A 22,264-nucleotide genomic window follows, 5' to 3' on the forward strand; every position below is an offset into this window, starting at 1 on the left:
ATTCATTTGTTGATGGGCATTTCGGTTGCTTCCATGTCCTGGCTATTGTAAATAGTGCTGCAATAAACATGATGGTACAAGTTTCTTTTGGGATTCTGGTTTTCTTTGGGTATATGCCCAGTAGTGGGATTACTGGATCATATGGTAGTTCTATTTGTAGTTTTTTAAGGAACCTCCAAATTGTTTTCCATAGTGGCTGTACCAACTTACAGTCCCACCAACAGTGCGGGAGAGTTCCCTTTTCTCCACACCCTCTCCAACATTTGTTGTTTCCAGATTTTGCGATGATGGCCATTCTGATCGGTGTGAGGTGATACCTCATTGTGGCTTTGACTTGCATTTCTCTGATGATGAGTGATGTTGAGCATCTTTTCATGTGTGTGTTGGCCGTCTGTATGTCTTCTTTGGAGAAATGTCTATTTAGGTCTTCTGCCCATTTGTGGATTGGGTTCTTTGCTTTTTTGGTATTAAGCTGCATGAGCTGCTTGTATATTTTGGAGGTTAATCCTTTGTCCGTTGTTTCATAGGCAATTATTTTCTCCCATTCTGAGGGTTGCTTTTTAGTCTTGTTTATGGTTTCTTTCGCTGTGCAAAAGCTTTTAAGTTTCATGAGGTCCCATTTGTTTATTCTTGATTTTATTTCCATGATTCTAGGAGGTGGGTCAAAAAGGATCTTGCTTTGATGGATGTCGTAGAGGTTCTGCCTATGTTTTCCTCTAGGAGTTTTATAGTGTCTGGCCTTACATGTAGGTCTTTAATCCATTTTGAGTTTATTTTTGTGTATGGTGTTAGGAAGTGTTCTAATTTCATTCTTTTACATGTTGCTGTCCAATTTTCCCAGCACCACTTATGGAAGAGGCTGTCTTTTTTCCATTGTATACTTGTGCCTCCTTTGTCAAAGATAAGGTGCCCATATGTGTTTGGGCTTACTTCTGAGTTCTCTATTCTATTCCATTGATCTTCCTTTCTATTTTTGTGCCAGTACCATACTGTCTTGATCACTATGGCCTTGTAGTATAGTTTGAAGTCAGGAAGCCTGATTCCACCAACTCCATTTTTCCTTCTCAAGATTGCTTTGGCTATTCGGGGTCTTTTGCGTTTCCATACAAATCGTAAGATTTCTTGCTCTAGTTCTGTGAAAAATGCCATTGGTAATTTGATTGGGATTGCATTGAATCTGTAAATTGCTTTGGGTAGTACAGACATTTTCACTATGTTGATTCTTCCAATCCAGAAACATGGTATGTCCCTCCATCTGTTTGTGTCGTCTTTGATTTCTTTCATCAATGTCTTAAAGTTTTCTGCATACAGATCTTTTGCCTCCTTAGGCAGGTTTATTCCTAGGTATTTTATTCTTTTGGTTGCAATGGTGAATGGGAGAGTTTCCTTAATTTCTCTTTCTGCTCTTCCGTTGTTAGTGTATAGGAATGCAAGAGATTTCTGTGCATTAATTTTGTATCCTGCTACTTTACTAAACTCATCAATTAGTGCTAGCAGTTTTCTGGTAGAGGCTTTAGGGTTTTCTATATATAATATCATGTCATCTGCAAAGAGTGACAATTTTACTTCTTCTTTTCCAATTTGTATTCCTTTTATTTCATTTTCTTCTCTGATTGCTGTGGCTAAAACTTCCAAAACTATGTTGAATAATAATGGTGAGAGTGGACACCCTTGTCTTGTTCTTGTTCTTAGAGGGAATTCTTTCAGTTTTTCCCCATTGAGAACGATGTTGGCTTTTGGTTTGTCCTATATGGCTTTTATTATGTTGAGGTAATTTCCTTCTATGCCCATTTTCTGGAGAGCTTTTATCATAAATGGATGTTGAACTTTGTCAAAAGCTTTTTCTGCATCTATTGAAATGATCATATGGTTTTTATCCTTCAATTTGTTGATATGATGTATCACATTGATTGATTTGCGTATATTGAAGAATCCTTGCATCCCAGGGATAAACCCCACTTGATGATGGTGTATGATTTTTTTAATGTGCTGTTGGATTCTGCTAGCTAGTATTTTGTTGAGGATTTTTGCATCTATATTCATCAGTGATATTGGTCTGTAGTTTTCTTTTTTTGTGACATCTTTGCCTGGTTTTGGTATCAGGGTGATGGTAACCTCGTGGAATGAGTTTGGGAGTGTTCCTCCTTCTGCAATATTTTGGGAGAATTTGAGAAGGATAGGTGTTAGCTCTTCTCGAAATGTTTGATAGAATTCGCCCGTGAACCCATCTGGTCCTGGGCTTTTGTGTGTTGTGAGATTTTTAATCACTGCCTCAATTTCCGTACTTGTGATTGGTCTGTTCATGGTTTCTATTTCTTCCTGGTTCAGTCTTGGAAGATTGTATTTTTCTAAGAATGTATCCATTTCTTCCAGGTTATCCAATTGATTGGCATATAGTTGCTTGTAGTAGTCTCTCATGATGTTTTGTGTTTCTGAGGTGTCCGTTGTTACTTCTCCTTTTTCATTTCTAATTCTGTTGATTTGCATCTTCTCCCTTTTTTTCTAATGGCTTATCAATTTTGTTAATCTTCTCAAAGAACCAGCTTTTAGTTTTATTTATTTTTCTTATAGTTTCTTTCCTTTCTTTTTCATTTATTTCTGCTCTGATCTTTATGATTTCTTTCCTTCTGCTCACTTTGGGATTTCTTTGTTCTTCTTTCTCTAGTTGTTTTAGGTGTAACGTTAGGTTGTTTATTCGATAATTTTCTTGTTTCTTAAGGTAGGACTGTATTGCTATAAACTTCCCTCTTAGAACTGCTTTTGCTGCGTCCCATAGGTTTTGGGTTGTTGTGTTTTCGTTGTCATTTGTTTCTAGATATTTTTTGATTTCCTCTTTGATTTCTTCAGTGATTCCTTGGTTGTTTAATAGTGAATTGTTTAGCCTCCATGTGTTTGTATTTTTTGCAGTTTTTTTCCTGTAATTGATATCTAGTCTCATGGCGTTGTGGTCTGAGAAGATGCTTGATATGATTTCAATTTTCTTGAATTTGCCAAGGTTTGATTTGTGACCCAAGATGTAATCTATCCTGGAAAATGTTCCATGTGCACTTGAGAAGAAAGTGTAGCCTGTCGTTTTTGGATGGAATGTCCTATAAATATCAATTAAGTCGAGATGGTCTAATGTGTCATTTAAAGCTTGTGTGTCTTTATTTATTTTCTGTTTGGATGATCTGTCCATTGATGTAAGTGGGGTGTTCAAGTCTCCCACTATTATTGTGTTACTGTCGATGTCCCCTTTTATAGCTGTTAGCATTTGCCTTATGTATTGAGGTGCTCCTATATTGGGGGCATAGATATTTACCATTGTGATATGTTCTTCTTGAATGGATCCCTTGATCATTATGTAGTGTCCTTCCTTGTCTCTTGTAATAGTCTTTACTTTGAAGTCTAATTTGTCTGATATGAGGATTGCTACTCCAGCTTTCTTTTGACTTCCATTTGCATGGAATATCTTTTTCCATCCCTTTCCTTTCAGTCTATATGTATCCCTTGGTCTGAAGTGGGTTTCTTGTAGGCAGCATATAGAAGGGTCTTATTTTTGTATCCATTCAGCCAGTCTGTGTCTTTTGGTTGGAGCATTTAATCCATTTACATTTAAGGTGATTATTGACATGTGTGTTCCAATTACCATTTTCTTAATTGTTTTGGGTTTGTATTTGTAGGTGTTTTCCTTTCTTGTGTTTCCTCCTTAGAGAAGTTCCTTTAGTACTTGTTGTAAGGCTGGTTTGGTGGTGCTGAAATCTCTTAACTTTTGCTTGTCTGGAAAGCTTTTGATTTCTTTGTCGAATCTGAATGAGATTCTTGCTGGGTAGAGTATTCTTGGCTGTAGGTTTTTCTCTTTCAGGACTTTCAGTATATCCTGCCATTCCCTTCTGGCCTGCAGAGTTTCTGTAGAAAGGTCAGCTGTTATCCTTATGGGTTTTCCTTATATGTTGTTTGTTGCTTTTCTCTTGCTGCTTTTAATATTTTTTCTTTGTGTTTAATTGTCGTTAGTTTGATTAATATGTGTCTTGGTGTATTTCTCCTCGGGTTTATTCTGTATGGGACTCTCTATGCTTCTTGGACTTGGTGAATTATTTCCTTTCCCATGTTGGGGAAGTTTTCCACTATAAGCTCTTCAAATATTTTCTCAGACCCTTTCTTGTTTTCTTCTTCTTCTGGGATGCCTATAATTCGAATGTTGGTATGCTTAATGTTATCACTGAGGTCTCTGAGACTGTCTTCTATTCTTTTGATTCTTTTTTCTTTTTCCTGCTCTGTGGCAGTTATTTCCCCCATTCTATCTTCCAACTCACTTATTCGTTCTTCTGCCTCAGTCATTCTGCTGGTTATAGCATCTAGAGTATTTTTAATTTCAGTTATTTTGTTATCCATTGCTGTTTGTTTTTCTGAGTTCTTATGAACTGTTTCTTGTACTTTCTCTATTTTGTTCTCGAGATTTTGTATCATTTTTACTATCATTACTCTAAATTCTTTTTCAGGCATTTTTCCTATTTCCCCCTCATTTATTTGGTCTTGTGGGTTTTTTTCCTGCTCCTTTGCCTGCATGGTGTTTCTTTGTTTCCTCATGGTTGTCCAAACTTTTGGGGTTGCTTGTCCTGGTGATAGAGGTGTTTATAGAAGACTGTCCAAGCCTCAGACTAATGTCCAAGTATTGGATTAAACGAATATTAAGTCTAGGCAACACATACATGTATAAGACACACAGTTACTGAATCTGTTAGGACATAAGGCTCTAGAAAAACCTGACAGAACCCCAGTGTGCTATCAGATATTCAAAGAGAAATCCAACAGAAATTGACAACTGAAACAGAACAAATCAGAGACAAAAGCAAAAGCAAACAAACAAACAAATAACACCTTACACATAGAAACATTAATCCAGGGAGATTTTGTAAGCTAGGATCAAATATAGAAAAGAGCCAGAGTACCACCAGAGAGAATGGAGATTCTCAGAATGTAATTAGATAACTGTACTAAGAACTAAGATAAAGACAAAAGCCTAATATTAAATACCAAGGCAGTGCGTCATCTGGAGAATAGAGCAAGGAGTCTGAGCAGACCGCTAGTGTTGCTTATAAGTATGTTAAGATAAAATAAACTTAAAATGGCTGGAAGGGGAACAGAAGAGCGTACTGTGGTTGGAAATATGCAAATAAAAAGAAAAGAATAGAAATGTATAAAAGATAGGGATGAAAGGAAAGTATGAGAGATATATTGTCCGTACTACCAAAAACTTAGCTAGATATAGCAGTATATAAAAAGGCAAAAAAAAAAAAAGGAATAAAAAATATCATTAAAAAATTATGTTATAAAACTTGTAGATCCCTTAGGGCTAAGATTGTATTTAATAAAGAAAAAAAAAAAAAAAGAGAGAGAGAAAAAGAAAAAAAAAAAGAAAAATCCAGAGCTGATCCCAGAATGGACCAGTTCAATAGTTATTAATACTACTATTTCTGTTTCCTTAGTGTCTCAGCTGTATGTGTCCTTCTCCTTGCCTTGGGTTTTTTTGCGTTATTCTGTGACCAGCAGAGATTCCTTTATTGTTCGTCTGTAAGTGTTGGTGTGTGGGGAGGGAGAGGGTACAATAGTGGCTCCTTCTCCTGGGAGTGAGTGAGCAGTGGCGCACTGTTGTTTCAGTTGGGCTTGGAGGTGCCTGTTGCAGAGGGATGCTGGTGGCTCAGGCGTAAACAGAAAGTCTTAGAGTTGGGCCTCTCTTGGGTGTTTTTGTTGTTGTTGTTGCTGTTGTTTTTTTTTTTTTTTTTTTTTCTTCTCTCTGCAGCCTCCCTGCTGCTGGCTTTGCAAGGGGTTTTAATCTAGCCCCGCCCAAGCGCCTGAGGGTGCTTGTTATCCCTGAGCGCCTTAGGTGGCCCACAGGCGTCTCTCCGGTGCCTGTGGTCTCTCCACTGCCTGTTGCACAGGCACCGAAAGAGAGGGAGAGGCGACGCGCGCGGCTCCTCCCCGCCCCGCCCACAAGCCTGCAGCCTCCAGCTGCCATCATGGCCGGGCAGCTCTCATGGACGGGCACTCCTCTCCGCGGACCTCCTCCCTCCTGTCCTCTCGGTCCATCACCCTACCGGCAACAATGTTTCTCACCCTGAACCAGCTCTCCGGTTCCCACGCTCCCGCTCCTGGCTCCTCCGTTCAGCTGCGGATCGATGTCTCGGTCCGGGAACGCTGAGCTGCGCTGCGGGCCCTCCGTATGTTTCTCACTCCCTCCCATCTGCCACAGCTCCGCCGCTTCACCCTCTCTGAGCCGTCGTAGATGCCTCCCTACCGGCTGTGTCGGGCTCCCCGCAGTCCTTTCTGGTGTCCGAGGCCGTCTGCTGGTGTTCAGCTGGTTCTCTGTGAGAATTGCTGCGTCCTTCCGTGCATTCCCAATGCATCTGTGGAGAGGGATGCACTCCACGTCTCTCTACTTTGCCGCCATCTTTTTTTCCCCCCAGCTATCCATTTTACATTTGGTAGTGTGTATGTGTCACTGCTACTCTCTCACTACGTCCCAGCTTACCCTCCCCCTGGTGTCCTCAAGTCTGTTCTCTACGTCTGCATCTCTGTTCCTACCCTGCCACTAGGTTCATCAGTACCATTTTTCTAGATTCCATATATATGAGTTAGCATACAGTATTTGTTTTTCTCTTTCTGATTTACTTCACTCTGTATGACAGACTCTAGGTCCATCCACCTCACTACAGATAGCTCAATTTTATCCCTTTTTATGGCTGAGTAATATTCCTTTTTGGTGTATATGTGCCACATCTTCTGTATCCATTCATCTGTTGATGGACATTTAGGTTGCTTCCATGTCCTGGCTATTGTAAATAGTGCCGTAGTGAACATTGTGGTACATGTATCTTTTTGAATTATGGTTTTCTCAGGGTATATGCCCAGGAGTGGGATTGCTGGATCATATGGTAGTTCTATTTTTCGTTTTTTAAGGAACCTCCATACTGTTTTCCATAGTGGCTGTATCAATTTACATTCCCACCAACAGTGCAAGAGGGTTTCCTTTTCTCCACACCCTCTCCAGTAATTTATTGTTTCTAGATTTTTTGATGATGACCATTCTGACTGGTGTGAGGTGATACCTCATTGTGGTTTTGATTTGTATTTCTCTAATGATTAGTGATGTTGAGCATCTTTTCATATGTCTGTTGGCCATCTGTATGTCTTCCTTGGAGAAATGTCTATTTAGGTCTTCTGCCCATTTGTTGATTGGGTTGTTTGTTTTTTTGGTATTGAGTTGCATGAGCTGCTTGTGTATTTTGGAGATTAATCCTTTGTCAGTTGCTTCATTTACAAATATTTTCACCCATTCTGAGGGTTGTCTTTTTGTTTTGTTTATGGTTTCCTTTGCTGTGCAAAAGCTATTAAGTTTCATTAGGTCCCATTTGTTTATTCTTGATTTTATTACCATTATTCTGGGAGCTGTGTCAAGAATGATCTTGCTGTCATTTATGTCATAGAGTGTTTTGCCTATATTTTCCTGTAAGAGTTTTATAGTGTCCGGTCTTACATTTAGGTCTTTAATGCATTTTGAGTTTGTTTTCTATATGCTGTTAGATAGTGTTCTAATTTCATTCTTCTACATGTAGCTGTCCAGTTTTCCCAACACCACTTATTGAAGAGGCTGTCTTTTTTCCATTGTATGTTCTTGCCTCCTTTGTCATACATTAGGTGACCATATGTTTGTGGGTTTATCTCTGGGCTTTCTCTCCCATACTATTGATCTATATTTCTTTCTTTGTGCCAGTACCATACTGTCTTGATTACTGTAGCTTTGTAGTATAGAGTCTGAAATCAGGCAGCCTGATTCCTCCAGCTCCATTTTGCTTTCTCAAGGTTGCTTTGGCTATTTGGGATCTTTTGTGTTTCTACATAAATATCCAAGTATTATAGACACTGTGCTAAATGTTTGTTTTATTTACTTTTTATAATAAGTGTCAAGGAAAAGGAAGCTTAGCTAATTTTTGTGAGTTTCCAATGGTTATGAAGCAAGTGGCAGATGTGAGATTTGAACCAGGCTGATTCCAGAGCCCACGTTGCTCCCAGTCACTTCTTATTTCTCCTCTCTGGGGAAGCTACTCTCTCCCAGGTGGCTATATCCTTGTTTATAAACATTCAGTGCCCCTCCCGGAGGGAAGATTATTATCAGTGTCAGGCTTGGCCATGTGACTTTCTTTGCCTAATTAACCATCAGCAGAAATAATGGCTGTTGTTCCTGTAACAGAGACAGAGCATGATAGGCCCATGAACGGTCTGGAGGAGGCTGCTCCAGCATCCTGGGTCATGGCTGGGTGATGATGAAAGCTGCGCTAGATTCATAATGGAAATTTAGCAGGAAAGAGAAATAAATCTTAGTTGTCATCAACCACAGGGACTTGAGGGCTTATTTATTACAAGCGAAACCAGGTCATTCTGACAGTTAGCTGCTGCTGATCACCACTGCTTCTGTACATACCTTCGTACCTACTTTTATTGTTGCTCTAACACAACACATTTTGATTTAACTGTTCACACATCTATTTCCCCTTCTAGACAGTGCTCTTTGAGGGACCATGTCTTACTTGTGTGCCACATTTAACTCAGCGCCTGTCACATCATCAAAGCGCAAAAAGAGTTGTTTGAATGAAGAACTGATCAGTGGACAAATAACTATTGTCTACATCATCTGTTAGCTGCAAGAACCACGTTGAATGTCAAATGACTTTTGACATCCCCATGTCAGCCTCCAAAACCCTTGACCCTAGCCCAGTGAGGCAGATATTTTCTTATGGTGCCAAATCCGGGTAATACAAAGCATGGAGCTGTGTCATGTATGGAAAAAAGAAGAGCTCTTGAAATGCATGTTTGAATCCCAGCTTTATTGCTTACTAAGCATGTAGCCTTAGGCAAAGGCCTAATTTAAAATTTATAAAATGGAAGTAGTATCATTACGTTGAGGAGGAAGAAAACTTTACCCTTCCAGCTGGTCTAAGAATTAAATTCACATGAGACACATGAACAGAAGAACCTCAATGTTAATTTCATACGTATGGGAACCCCGCATACATGAGAGTTTGAGAGACAGGTAAAATGAGGTATATATGCCATTCTGAGCTAAGGAATGGAATAGGGGCCTGGAGCTTCCAAGGACAGGAGGCAATTCACAGGATGATCAGAAGAAGAGCAGACATTTGGTAATTAGATGTTTGTTCTGCTGTATAGATGGAGCCACTTAGATAACATTTATCTTCAGTAATGACTCTTTTCTGGGAAAAATCCCCAATTTAAGTTCTCCTAGGTAGTTAAGGGAGGGGCGCTACTTTCCCTTAAACTCACAGGGTCTTGATGGCCTTTAGCTCACAATTATGCCCTTGGCACATTTGGGGAAGACTCGCTCTCAACCCCTGCAGTTGCTTCTCGGATTCTTGTGAAGATCACGTGCCAAGTGCGCAACACAGCCTGGCTCCCTGGGACACTGCACCACTGGATCCAGGCTGGCCAATCCGGCGATTTGATCAAGTGATACCCAAATAAGCTGCATTCTGTCTGGGTACTTGAGGTTGGGTCTGAGGGTGGCAATGGAGTTTTCTGGGAGTGGGGGGCATCCTTGGCTAGACCTGTCACTGCAGAAGATGCCTGCTGTGCTGCCTCATTGAACTTTCAGAACTGGCTCTTGCTTGACTTCCAAGTCTGAGTTTCTAACCTCCAGTCAAGTCTGGCACCCTTGATATCCTCCTAATAAAGTGCTTGTTAAAAGAAAAAAATTCTTAAGGTAGCTAGATGTCACTTAGGTTGTTTGAAAACAGTAAATGGTAGATCTCTTTCTCATTTTTTCTCTCCCACCTCTCCACTTTTGTTCTGTGAATTGTAGTTTTTCTTCCTCTTGGCCTAGAGTTCTTTATCTAAGTTGAGTTCCTTCTCAGGTTTTTAGCACCAAATTGTGCTGATTATAATCTAAATGATGTCTCCTGGCAGTTTTGAACTCTGCTTGAAACTGATAAAATGAATGTTCTTTCATGAAAAATACCTGCTTGACCCAAACTCCCCACCGCCCTGCCCAACATGACACACATTCAGACAGTCCTGTTACCATCTGTTTGGGGATCTTCTTGGTTCCCTAACACAGCTACTCTCTGTGTGTGTGTGTGTGTGTGTCTCTGTCCCTCTCTCTTTAAACTTACTTTGTGCCAGGCACTGTGTCAAATGGTTTTCTAACTGTGGCAGAGATTGCTGGCTGCCTTTCCTTGGATATCAGAATCTCTAAAATGCCCAGGTTAAAACACACACACACACACACACAGAGAATTTACCAGCTTCTCTTGCAGAGGGAATATATATTGAATTTTACGTGGAAGTTGTTGGATAAGGCTTCCACGAAAGTTATTTTAAGGGACATGACTAAGCTGTCAGGTGTTACTTTTGCCCTTTCCCCCTTCCTTCTCCTTGTTTGGACATGAATCAGTCTGGAGTTCTGGGAGCCATTTTGTGACCATGAGGACGTCCTGAGGCTGAAGATTGTATTAGGGACACTGGAGCAGAAAATGAGAAGATTTCTAGGTCCTTGATGAAAACATGGAGGTACAATACCAACTGTAGGCCATCTAATTCCACTACCTTCATGTTAAGGGAGAAAAATAATTTATTTAAATTACTGCTAATTTGTGTCTCTACTACTGGCAACTGAAAGTACTTCTTTACCAATACGCAGATTATATGCAAAAATTCTATAGGGTTTATACTGTTTATACCGTAAAACTTGCCCAAGTTACTCATTCACTGGACAGTACTGGATTCACCATATTGGATCATCATTGACCCAGGATCTGACAGGTCAGCGTTTGAATGTAGTATTTGTCTGGCACAAAGCCTAGATTCTTAATCATTACATTTTACTGCCCCTGAGCTGAGCAGGCGGCAGAATTTTAGATTATTACAACTTGTGGGCCTTCTTGGGCAGGTGTGACTGCTAGAAGTTTTCTCATTGGAATAGATGCACAGGATCTTCTTTCTTCTCTCTCACGTCCTCTCCAGCAAAAGGGACGTTTTTCAACTTCGAATAAATTGGCCCAGTGGCCGACCAACTCTGCTTCTAGAGAAACTCCCTTTTTCTTTCTCTGGATGTAAATTCCTAATTCCTTGGAGCATTCCTAGGGGGGTCTGTTGTCGAGATGAAATCAGCTTCCAGCAAAGTGTGTGTAATAGAGTAAGTGCTCAACAAATGATGAACAGATTTATGAACAAATCAATGCAGTTCTCAAAGCAGTCCTGCCTGGGACACCGATTCCCAAGTTCTTTCTTTTTTCTTTTTAATTATTTATTTATTTATTTATTTATTGGCTGTTTGGGTGTTCATTGCTGTGCTTGGGCTTTCTCTAGTTGCAGTGAGTGGGGGCTACTCTGTTGCGATGCGCAGGCTTCTCATTGCGGTGGCTTCTCTTGTTGCGGAGCACAGGCCCTAGGTGCACAGGCTTCAGTAGTTGTGGCACATGGGCTCAGTAGCTGTGGCTCACGGGCTCTAGAGTGCAGGCTCAGTAGTTGTGGTGCACGGGCTTTGTTGCTCCGCAGCATGTGGGATCTTCCCAGCCCAGGGATAGAACCCGTATTCCCTGCATTGCAGGTGGATTCTTAACCATTGAGCCACTTGGGAAGTACCCCCCCCCCCCCGCCCCCTCCCCACCACCAAGTTCTTTCTTAAGACGAATATTTGGGTCCCGCCTTATTATGAAATGTGGACGCTCCTCTGTGAGGGAACCATGACTGCTGGGGCGCAGTCCAGTTCCCTGCAATGCCAACTGGCCTGTCTGTGTGCCCTCCAGGGATCCATTTTCCTGAAGGGTTTTGGTGAAAAGCTCTTACCAAAGATTGTGGAAAGTATCTTTGCTAATTAATGCAAACCAGTGTAGACACTGGGCACAGGCTTTGTAATTGCAGAAAGCTGCCTTCCAATCATGGTTCTGAAATGCTTCCCCTCTGTGTTTCTGGGCAAATTACTAGAGCTGAGCCTCTGTTTATCCATCTGTAAAAAGGGTATAATACTAATTCCCATTCATAGAAGGATTATAGGAGGGAATGTAAGAAAAGCATTTAGCAGAGTACCTAGCTCATAGTACATGTTTAAAAACAATAGCTACTATCATTAATGAAAATCGTCACTACTGGCTGAAACACTTCTTAATCCTTCAAGTAGAGTTAACCATCCCCTCAGCTGCGGCTCCTCAGTGCCTCTTATCTTTCATAGAACATAAAATAGATGAGAAAAGTTAGCTAGTTTGAAGCTAGTCTCTCAGCTACACTAAAGCACTTGAGGGCAGGATGTTTCTTGAATTCTCTAGTAACAGGCACCAGGGAAGGGCCGAGTAATTGAAGAATGAAAGCAAGAAGGAATATAACACAATGATTTTATTATAGGAATAAATATGAGACTGGTGATAAACCAGTAAGAGGTGAGCTCATGGAGCAGGTTTTGGTTTTTGAGCTAAGCAATGTGGGATGGCACATTCCCTGCTTGGGGCAGGGGAGAGGAGGGAGCAGGACTATAAACTGACATTTTTACTGTCCAGTGCGGCCCAGTTGGTCCTGGTTTGCCTCACACAGAGAGAGATATAATTTAGCAGTGGCTGACTCTGGTCACTATTTTGAGCTGGGGTAGAGAGGGTCCACTTATTACAGAGATAAAAATTAAACGAAAAACTTGCCAGGGTGTATATTCCTTTCAATATTTTTTAATAGAGTCACCAAAGGTTAACTCCTGATGTTCTTATTTAGGCTTCCATCACTAGATCTCTCCTTTATCAGTGAAACTGCATACGAAAGAGTAGATGGGGGGAGGTGTCTCAAAACTTCATAAAATTTGTCTGCAGGGTCTTAACTTTCATATTTTTAATAACTCTAGTTGTAGGTATATTAGGAATCATCAGTTCATATTTGAGAGAAAAGGGCTGCACTGTCTTCACTGATATGGACTTTAATTATGCAGCCAGAGGAAATAATTCACCTGCTAAGAAACCACACTAGGCTCTGTGCAGAAGTAAACCAGGAGTTTTTTTTTTAGCCCCCTGAAGGATCTGGATTACAAATGCAGTTCTATGATGTAGTTGTCATCAGTGTGCTTTGAAATGGCATTAACCAATTGCTCCTATCATCTCAACAGCCTCGGTTAAAAGCTCCTAAGAGAATTTAACTTTAAACATAAAACTTGTTGGAGGGATGACAAAAACGCAGCCCTCGCTGATTAAATTTAAAATTACAATAGGAGCATAGCTGAAGCCCAACTTCCAGAGGCTTGCTGGAAGAACGATGGTGCTGTGCACATCTAGTCTAAAGACCAAACAAAAAGGGGCCTTTCGAATTCACCGCCTCTTGTTGCTCTTCACCACCGGACAGGGTGGCGACTGCCTTCCCTTCTTCAAACTTGGAATGTTGCAGAGGCAAAAGGGTGAAATCGGATCCGGGGCAAGGCATTTGCTTGTGGAACTCTTAAATGTCAAGGCAGACCTGAATGAATGGGTAGCGGATCCTGTTCATGGCGGCTGCCCTAAAATAGGTTCCCAGCGCTGGTGGCCTGGAGCCGGCATCAGATTTAGCTTAGGGCATCTCCGGCCAGATCAGACCCTGCGAGGTGGTGACTCCAAAAAGCTGGACGCAGGGAAAATCACAGGCCAAGGCTCACCCACCCGCCGTGCCCAGTCTGTACCTCAGGGGACTGCTGGGGGTGCACCCTGCCCGTTCCCACGTGGGCAAATGCCCCGCGCCGCCGCACACCATCCCCCAGCCCTTCCCAGCTCGGGCAGAGGGACCCTGGCCCCGGGTCAAGCGGGCGGCCGGCCGCCAGCAGCTCGGCAAGTATTAATAGAGAGGCGCGGGCCTCAGGAGGCTGGCGCCGGGGTCGGGCAGCGGAGCGCAGGCAGCGGGAGCGCGTCCCCAGCCTTCCCAGCGTAGTGGCGAGCGCCCAGCGGCGGCCGCGCGCACCTGCGGGTCCCCACGGGGGGCGCTGCCTCGGCAACTGCAGCCGCCGCCTGGACTGCGGGAGCCGCGCCCGGGTCACCCGGAGCCTGAGCAACAATGAGCCGCCACCCGGACCGCGAGCGCCCGCTGGACGGTAACGAATCGCGGGCGCCAAGGCCTCTTAGTCGTTAACTGGCCTCACGCGGGGTCTAACCTCCTGGTGCCGGTGGATCGGGGCAGGGTTATTTATTTCCCCGTTAGGCGGCGGGTGTGGGTAGGAAGTCTTCGTTTTCCTGGAGTTTTGCATCATTTTCTGGTTTGGGGGAGGGGGATTCTTTTTAGAATGAAACAAGTTAACTTTGCTAAAGCGCAGAGAACCGCGCAGGGAAAGCAGTGCGCCCTGTGGCTGGTTTGTCAAAGCGAACGCAGAGGGGTTTCACTGTCTGGCCTGCTGCCACGGGTATCTCTAAGACACAGCGGGAGCCCCTTTCCTTTAGCAGATGGTTTCATTTCTACTTTGGGTTGTGTTGGGCATCACCCCTCCACCCCCGCCTCCACCCTTCTCCCCGCCAACAGGCGTTAAAAAGAGGCTACCGGATCTTACAGAGTGAGTGATGCTCTCATGTTCTTCGGATTAGCGCTTGGGAGTGGGGGGCTTTAGAACTCGGGTGTCATTTAGTTCTACTGTGAAATAATGGTTATATGATTCTGTGAGGAAGTGTCTCGGGTTGCTTTGAACAGGTGACGAAATACTTTTTTTTTCCCATCAGAATTCACCTATTCACCCATTTGCACTTTTACTGAAGATTTCAAACTTGACCCCTTAACTGCCTCGGGTTACCCCTGGTTCAGAAGTCCTGCCCTGAAAGGTCATCATTATTGCTATTTTCTAGTTAGTTGTTGACCCTTTAGGAGGAGCACTCCTCCAGGAATAACTCGTCTTTGCATTAATAACCCTTTCAGATTGTACTGAACATGACTTAATGAAGTTGCTTTTTAAGTTGAAACTCTCTGGGGGCTTGGTGAGGCAGGTGCACAGGCTAGGGTTCCCTGCAGACCAGTCATTTTCAGGGCAGGGAATTTTGCACAGTAATTGGTAAGGCAAGAATCACTGTGCTGCAAGAAACATTTCAGGGACTTCACCGGAGGTCCAGTGGTAAAGACTTCCCCTTCCAACTCAAGGGGTGAGGGTTTGATCCCTGGTAGAGGAACTAGGATCCCACATGCTTCCTGGTCAAAAAGCGGAGACATAAAACAGAAGCAATATTGTAACAAATTCAATAAAGACTTTAAAAAATCATCCACATCAAAAAAATCTTTAAAAGAGAAAAAGAAACATTTCATTCCTTCCTTTCATATCCCAAGCAAAGTTCCCAGCATCACTGCCCAGGATCCTCTTTTGAAAATATTTTTTAAGAGTTGCATAGTTATTGTTTCAAATAACAATAACATAAAAATGGCACTTTGCTGGAACTTTTTATAAAGTGATTATTCTTGTGTTTCTAAGGTCAGCATGCACAGTGTAATCTAAGACAAATGGTTATTTGAAAACTAATTGATACATTAGGCTGATTTTTAAAAAAACTTCCTAATGATATCGCAGACTTCTTCATGTGAGGCAAGGATGGGCAGGATAATTGTATCTGACTACCTTAGCCCTGCACTCTTTTATTTGTTTCTGTTTTGCTTGGAATCTTAATTTCTGCTTTAAAGCCACAAAACCTTTTGAACTCTGATAGAAATTTAAAAAAAAAAAGGTAGCTAGTCTTCCTAAATTAAGCATATGTCCTTGTAACCAGGCATGTCTGTAGCTTGTATATAGTTGCTATATATGAATAGCAAAGTGCAAAGTTTAATCTTAAATCTGAATTTCAGAGGATACCAAAAGGCTTAGACTGCTGTCAGTCTGGTTATTCCTGAGCAGGTGACAAGGCAATAACATGCCCAATAATGCCTAATTGTGCCAAATGTTTCCTATGACATCTTAAAAGAGGATAGGATATGTATCTGTCAGACTTAGTAAATTTCCAAGTATGTTTGACATGATCATGATGGTGACATGTGATGAGTATGTTAAATGACATGCTTGTGTTAAACAAACTGTTTGGTTGAATACCTGTTATGGACTATACATTATGGAAGAATGTCATAGGGAATCCTGTTGCAGATAAACAATTCTTATTCTACTCCTCATGTTTTGATCCAGATTATAATCTGCCCATAGTACATTGCAGGGAAATTTCGGCAATTAATTATACCAGATTCAAATTTTAATTCCATTAGAAATAAAATATTCTTTGGACTCAAGTCATATTTTCTCCTATGGTTTGAAATCATAACATAAACCTTGCATATAATTTTGGCCATCAAAGTCATTGTTTTTATTTTATGCAGCTTTGATTCTTATTGAAACACTTAAAAAATTTTAAGTTTTAATAGTAAGGAACAGAAACTTTTTCTGTTGACTATCCGACTTTTATAAACTGTTGTAAGCCTGGTATGTTGGAATAAAATTGAAACCATGACATTCAGGAACAAAATTTATGTGTAATGTTTTTGGCCTCCTCTATATCTCTTTGTTTTCTTTTTCTCTGTACACTTTTCATTTTTTATTTACTCCTTTTGATCATAATTTAAACCCACTGCAGGTAAAATTTGTCACTCAGTGGCTGATCCCTCGTTTAGGATAAGAAGTGCTCATGTTTATTGAATGCTTACTTACCTGCTGTGCTGAGCTACAAGCACCAGCTTCTCTAACACTCACTAGCAAAGAGAACTATTATTGTCTGCTTTTATTATTAGTATTAATTTTTTTTTTATAAAACTGAGGCTCTGAGAGCGTGACTCTCAGCGTTGGGTATTCAGTCCATGCCCCTAACACCTAACCGAGGGCCTGGGCTGCCTCCTGCTGGACCATGGTGTTGAGTGTTCACAGGTGGCCTGCAGCAGCATAATTTGCCAGCCTATTCAGAGACCACAGGTAGAATGCTGGAGAGGCCCCTGGAAAGTGGCTGTAAGCTCACTGAAGTGACAGCAGCATTCTTCCCTCTTCCTTTGGGTGGGAAAGATGGGAGAAAAGGCCACTGGTATTCAAAGGGCTGGAGGTTGCAGCTCCCTCTGCCCCTCTGTCCAGGGTAGGGATCTGTGCTTTGCTCCTGGGTCAGGAACCCTCTGGATGCTAGGAATGAAGAGCAGCTTGGCCTTTCTGAGGGGAGAGCAGTGCCCCAGGGAAAGTCTCTGCTCTGGAGCAGGGGTCCCAGGGGTCCCATCTCTCTCAGGTGGTGGCAGATGGGTCCATGTTAGAAGGCTGTGCCCTGAACTCTGTTCAATATTATGTAACAACCTAAATGGGAAAAGAATTTGGAAAAGAATGGATACATGTATATGTATAACTGAACCACTTTGCTGTACACCTGAAACTATCATAACATTGTTAATCTACTATGCTCCAATAAAAAAAAAAAGAAGCAGGCAGTGTTCTGGGAGCAGGCAGACCCACACTGGAGCAGAGCTGTTCTCTGTGGGGAACTGTGTGAACAGAGGAAGGACAAGGATGCACAGGGAATGCTCTGGGCTTCAGCCTGCTCTGATGTGTATCTCTAGATACATGATTAAAATTCTGTGAGTCTCAGTTTCTTCATCTGTAAAATAGGGATGAAAATATCCCCTATTTAGAATTATTGTGAGCATTAGCACTTAAACAGTGTTAATGTAAGTAACTATTCCTATTATCATTGTGAGCATTAGCACTAGTCTGCAGTGTTTGGAGGGCCGCTGCCTCCCCATAAATTTAACATATCCAGAAAACAGGACATGGAGTTTAGTGAGGGAATTGGAGTGTGCTAGCAACACGCGGCTCCCCAGAAAGATAGGGTGAGGGTGACGTGCATTCGCTATATGACACTCTCGGGCACAGTCTGCTCACTGATGCAGGAAGCCCACCAGATGTGCAATCAGCCACACGTGGTGTGTATGTGCTTTGGCTACTGTGTCTTTGCAATTGGGCCTTTCATTTTGGGCAAAGACTGAGGAGAAGTTAACTTATGTATTAAAACAGAAAGGTGAGTTAGGAGTCCAGGTGAATTGTGGGAGAGTGATTTTCAGAAAGCAGTTTGGTCCACGGCACCGTGGAGTCACCCTCACAATTGACTTTCAAGGCTTTGATTCTTGCTCACTGATTTTTCTAGTGTAATCTGGTAAACCCTGTTTTGTCCATATCATGACACTTTTCAAAGTGTTTTGTAGTTGTCTGTTTGTATCTCTGTTGCTTACATAAAACCAGTGAGGACATGGACCACGTCTTTCTATTTACTGCATCACCAGCACGTGGCTGAGTGCCTGGCACAGAGTAGGTATATATACGCAACATATGTTTGTTGAATAAAGAAATGCATGAATGAATAAGAAAGTGATGGGAGGTAACAATGTGTGATTCCTGAAACACTTTAGTCCTTGTTGCTTTTGCATTTAAGTTTTGAGTACATATTCAGTTTTTTCTCTTCCAACTTGTTTATAATAGTGAACATTTCTAAGTGTTTACATGCCAAACAATAGGGTGTTATTTAAAATATATAAATATTCTTTTGCTGGATGGCTTAAATAAATTATGGTAGGCTATGAAATGCTATGTGAAGGCATTCTGCTTTTGGAAAATGATTATATGTTGCAAGAGGATCTAGATGGAGAGATAACAAAGGATTAATAGGTGTTACCTCTGGGTAGATGGGGTGATGGATGTTCCTTAATTTTTTTTCCTTGTTTATGTTTCTGATTCTTTTTTTTTTAACTTTTTATTTTTTTATTTTTTACAATAAACTGCATATATTTAGAATGTACAATTTGGTATCCCAGTCTCCCAATTTGTTCCCTCCCCAACCCTCCCCGCTTTCCCCACTTGGTGTCCATATGTTTATTCTCTACAACTGTGCCTCTATTTCTGCCTTGCAAACTGCTTGATTTGTACCATTTTTCTATAGTCCACATATATGTGTTAATATACAATATTTGTTTTTCTCTTTCTGACTCACTTCACTCTGTACGACAGTCTCTAGGTCCATCCATGTCTCTAAAAATGTCCCAGTTTCATTGCTTTTTACAGCTGAGTAATATTCCATTGTATGTATGTACCGCATCTTCTTTATCCGTTCCTCTGTTGATCAACATTTAGGTTGCTTCCATGTCCTGGCTATTGTAAATAGTGCTGCAGTGAACATTGGAGTGCATGTGTCTTTTTGACTTCTGGTTTTCTCTGGGTATATGCCCAGTAGTGGAATTGCTTTGTCATATGGTAGTTCTATTTTTAGTTTTGCAAAGAACCTCCATACTGTTTTCCATAGGGGCTGTATCAATTTACATTCCCACCAGCAATGCAAGAGCGTTCCTTTGTCTCCACACCCTCTCCAGCATTTACTGTTTGTAGATGTTCTGATGATGTCCATTCTAACCCGTGTGAGGTGATACCTCATTGTTGTTTTGATTTGCATTTCTCTAATAATTAGTGATGTTGAGCAGCTTTTCACGTGCCTCTTGGCCATCTGTATGTCTTCTTTGGAGAAATGCCTATTTAGGTCTTCTGCCCATTTTTTGATTGGGTTGTTTATTTTTTTGATATTGAGCTGGATGAACTGTTTATATATTTTGGAGATTAATCCTTTGTCTGTTGATTCATTTGCAAATATTTTCTCCCATTCTGAGGGTTGTCTTTTTGTCTTGTTTATAGTTTCCTTTGCTGTGCGGAAGCTTTGACGTTTCATTAGGTCCCACTTATTTATTTTTGTCTTTATTTCCATTATTCTAGGGGGTGGATCAAAAAAGATCTTGTGGTTTTTTACGTCGAAGAGTGTTCTTCCTATGTTTTCCTCTAGGAGTTTTATAGTGTCTGGCCTTACATTTAGGTCTTTTATCCATTTTGAGTTTATTTTTGTGTATGGTGTTAGGAAGTGTTCTCATTTCATTCTTTTACATGTAGCTGTCCACTTTTCCCAGCACCACTTATTGAAGAGGCTGCCTTTTCTCCATTGTATATCCTTGCCTCCTTTGTCATAGATTAGTTGAGGGTAGTTTATCTCTGGGCTTTCTATCCTGTTCCATTGATCTATATTTCTGTTTTTGTGCCAGTACCATACTGTCTTGATCACTGTAGCCTTGTAATATAACCTGAAGTCAGGAAGCCTGATTCCCCCAACTCTGTCTTTCCTTCTCAAGATTGTTTTGGCTATTCGGGGTCTTTTGCGTTTCCATACAAATCATAAAATTTCTTGTTCTAGTTCTGTGAAAAATGCCATTGGTAATTTGATGGGGATTGCATTGAATTTGTAAATTGCTTTTGGTAGTACAGTCATTTTCACAATGTTGATTATTCCAGTCCAAGAACATGGTATGTCCCTCCATATGTTTGTGTCTTCTTTGATTTCTTTCGTGAGTGTCTTATAGTTTTCTGAGTACAGGTCTTTTACCTCCTTGGTTAGGTTCATTCCTAGGTATTTGATTCTTTTTGTTGCAATGGTGAATGGGATTGTTTCCTTAATTTCTCTTTCTGCTCTTTCATTGTTAGTGTATAGAAATGCAAGAGATTTCTGTGTGTTAATTTTGTATCCTGCAACTTTACCAAATTCATCGATTAGCTCGAGTAGTTTTCTGGTGGCATCTCTAGGATTTTCTACGTATAGTATCATGTCATCTGTGAACAGTGACAGTTTTACTTCTTTTCCAATTTGGATTCCTTTGATTTCTTTTTCTTCTCTGATTGCTGTGGCAAGGACTTCCAAAACAATGTTGAATAGTAGTGGCGAGAGTGGACATCCTTGTCTTGTTCCTGATCTTAGAGGGAATGCTTGCAGTTTTTCCCCATTGAGAATGATGTTTGCTGTGGGTTTGTCATATATGGCCTTTATTATGTTGAGGTAGGTTCCCTCTCTGCCCACTTTCTGGAGATTTTTTTATCATAAATGGGTGTTGAATTTTGTCAAAAGCTTTTTCTGCATCTGTTGAGATGATCATGTGGTTTTTATCCTTCAGTTTGTTAATGTGGTGTATCCCATTGATTGATTTGCGTATCTTGAAGAATCCTTGCATTCCAGGGATAAACCCCACTTGATCATGGTGTATGATCCTTTGAATGTGTTGTTGGATTCTTTTGGCTAGTATTTTGTTGAGGATTTTTGCATCTAAATTCATCAGTCATATTGGTCTGTAGTTTTTTTTTTTCTTTGTAGTATCTTTGCCTGGTTTTGGTATCAGGGTGATGGTGGTTTCATAAAATGAGTTTGGGAGTGTTCCTTCCTCTGCAATGTTTTGGAAGAGCTTGAGGAGGATGGGTGTTAGCTCTTCTCCAAATGTTTGACAAAATTCACCTGTGAATCCATCTGGTCCTGGACTTTTGTGTGTTGGGAGATTTTTAATCACAGTTTCAATTTCATTCCTTGTGATTGGTCTGTTCATATTTTCTATGTCTTCCTGATTCAGTCTTGGAAGGTTACACCTTTCTAAGAATCTGTCCATTTCATCCAGGCTGTCCATTTTATTGGCATATAGTTGCTTGTAGTAATCTCTCATGGTGCTTTTTATTTCTGCGGTGTCTGTTATAACTTCTCCTGTTTCATTTCTAATTATATTGATTTGATTCCTCTCCCTCTTTTTCTTGATGAGTTTTGCTAGAGGGTCATCAATTTTATTTGTCTTCTCAAAGAACCAGCTTTTAGTTTTATTGATTTTTGCTATTGTTTTCTTTGTTTCTATTTCATTTATTTCTGCTCTGATCTTTCTGACTTCTCTCTGTCTACTAACTTGGGGTTTTGTTTGCTCTTCTTTCTCTAGTTTCTTTAGGTGTAAGGTTAGATTGTTTATTTGGGATTTTTCTTGTTTCTTGAGGTAGGATTGTATCGCTATAAACTTCCCTCTTAGAACTGCCTTTGCTGCATCCCATAGGTTTTGGATCGTTGTGTTTTCATTGTCATTTTTCTCTAGGTATTTTTTGATTTCCTCTTTGAATTCTTCAGTGATCTCCTGGTTATTTAGTAGTATATTGTTTAGCCTCCATGTGTTTGTGTTTTTTACAGTTTTTTTTTCCAGTAATTGATTTCTAATCTCATAGTGTTGTGGCCAGAAAAGATGCTTGATACGATTTCAATTTTCTTGAATTTACCAAGGCTTGATTTATGACCCAAAATGTGATCTATCCTGGAGAATGTTCCATGTGCACTTGAGAAGAACGTGTAATCTGCTGGTTTTGGATGTAATGTCCTATAGATATCTATTAAATCAAGCTGATTTATTGTGTCATTTAAAGCTTGTGTTTCCTTATTAATTTTCTGTGTGGATGATCTGTCCATTGGTG

General features: G+C 41.0%; 1 protein-coding gene across 4 annotated transcripts in view; it reads left to right on the plus strand.

Moving 5' to 3' along the window:
- Positions 1–22,264, plus strand: part of GADL1 (glutamate decarboxylase like 1) — a 218,292-nt gene that overhangs the window by 32,364 nt on the left and 163,664 nt on the right. The window contains exon 1 of one of the 4 annotated variants that reach the window (XM_057706388.1): positions 10,471–10,563. The exons of 1 other annotated variant lie outside the window; for it this stretch is intronic. Coding sequence is in view for 1 of the 3 variants with exons in the window: in XM_057706386.1 (XP_057562369.1) it covers positions 14,047–14,083 (37 nt within the window). In the remaining 2 variants the exon portion in view is untranslated. 2 more of the 4 variants (XM_057706390.1, XM_057706386.1) reach the window with 2 other exon arrangements.

Source organism: Hippopotamus amphibius, chromosome 13 (genome assembly GCF_030028045.1).
Source record: "Hippopotamus amphibius kiboko isolate mHipAmp2 chromosome 13, mHipAmp2.hap2, whole genome shotgun sequence".
Classification (NCBI taxonomy): domain Eukaryota; kingdom Metazoa; phylum Chordata; class Mammalia; order Artiodactyla; family Hippopotamidae; genus Hippopotamus; species Hippopotamus amphibius.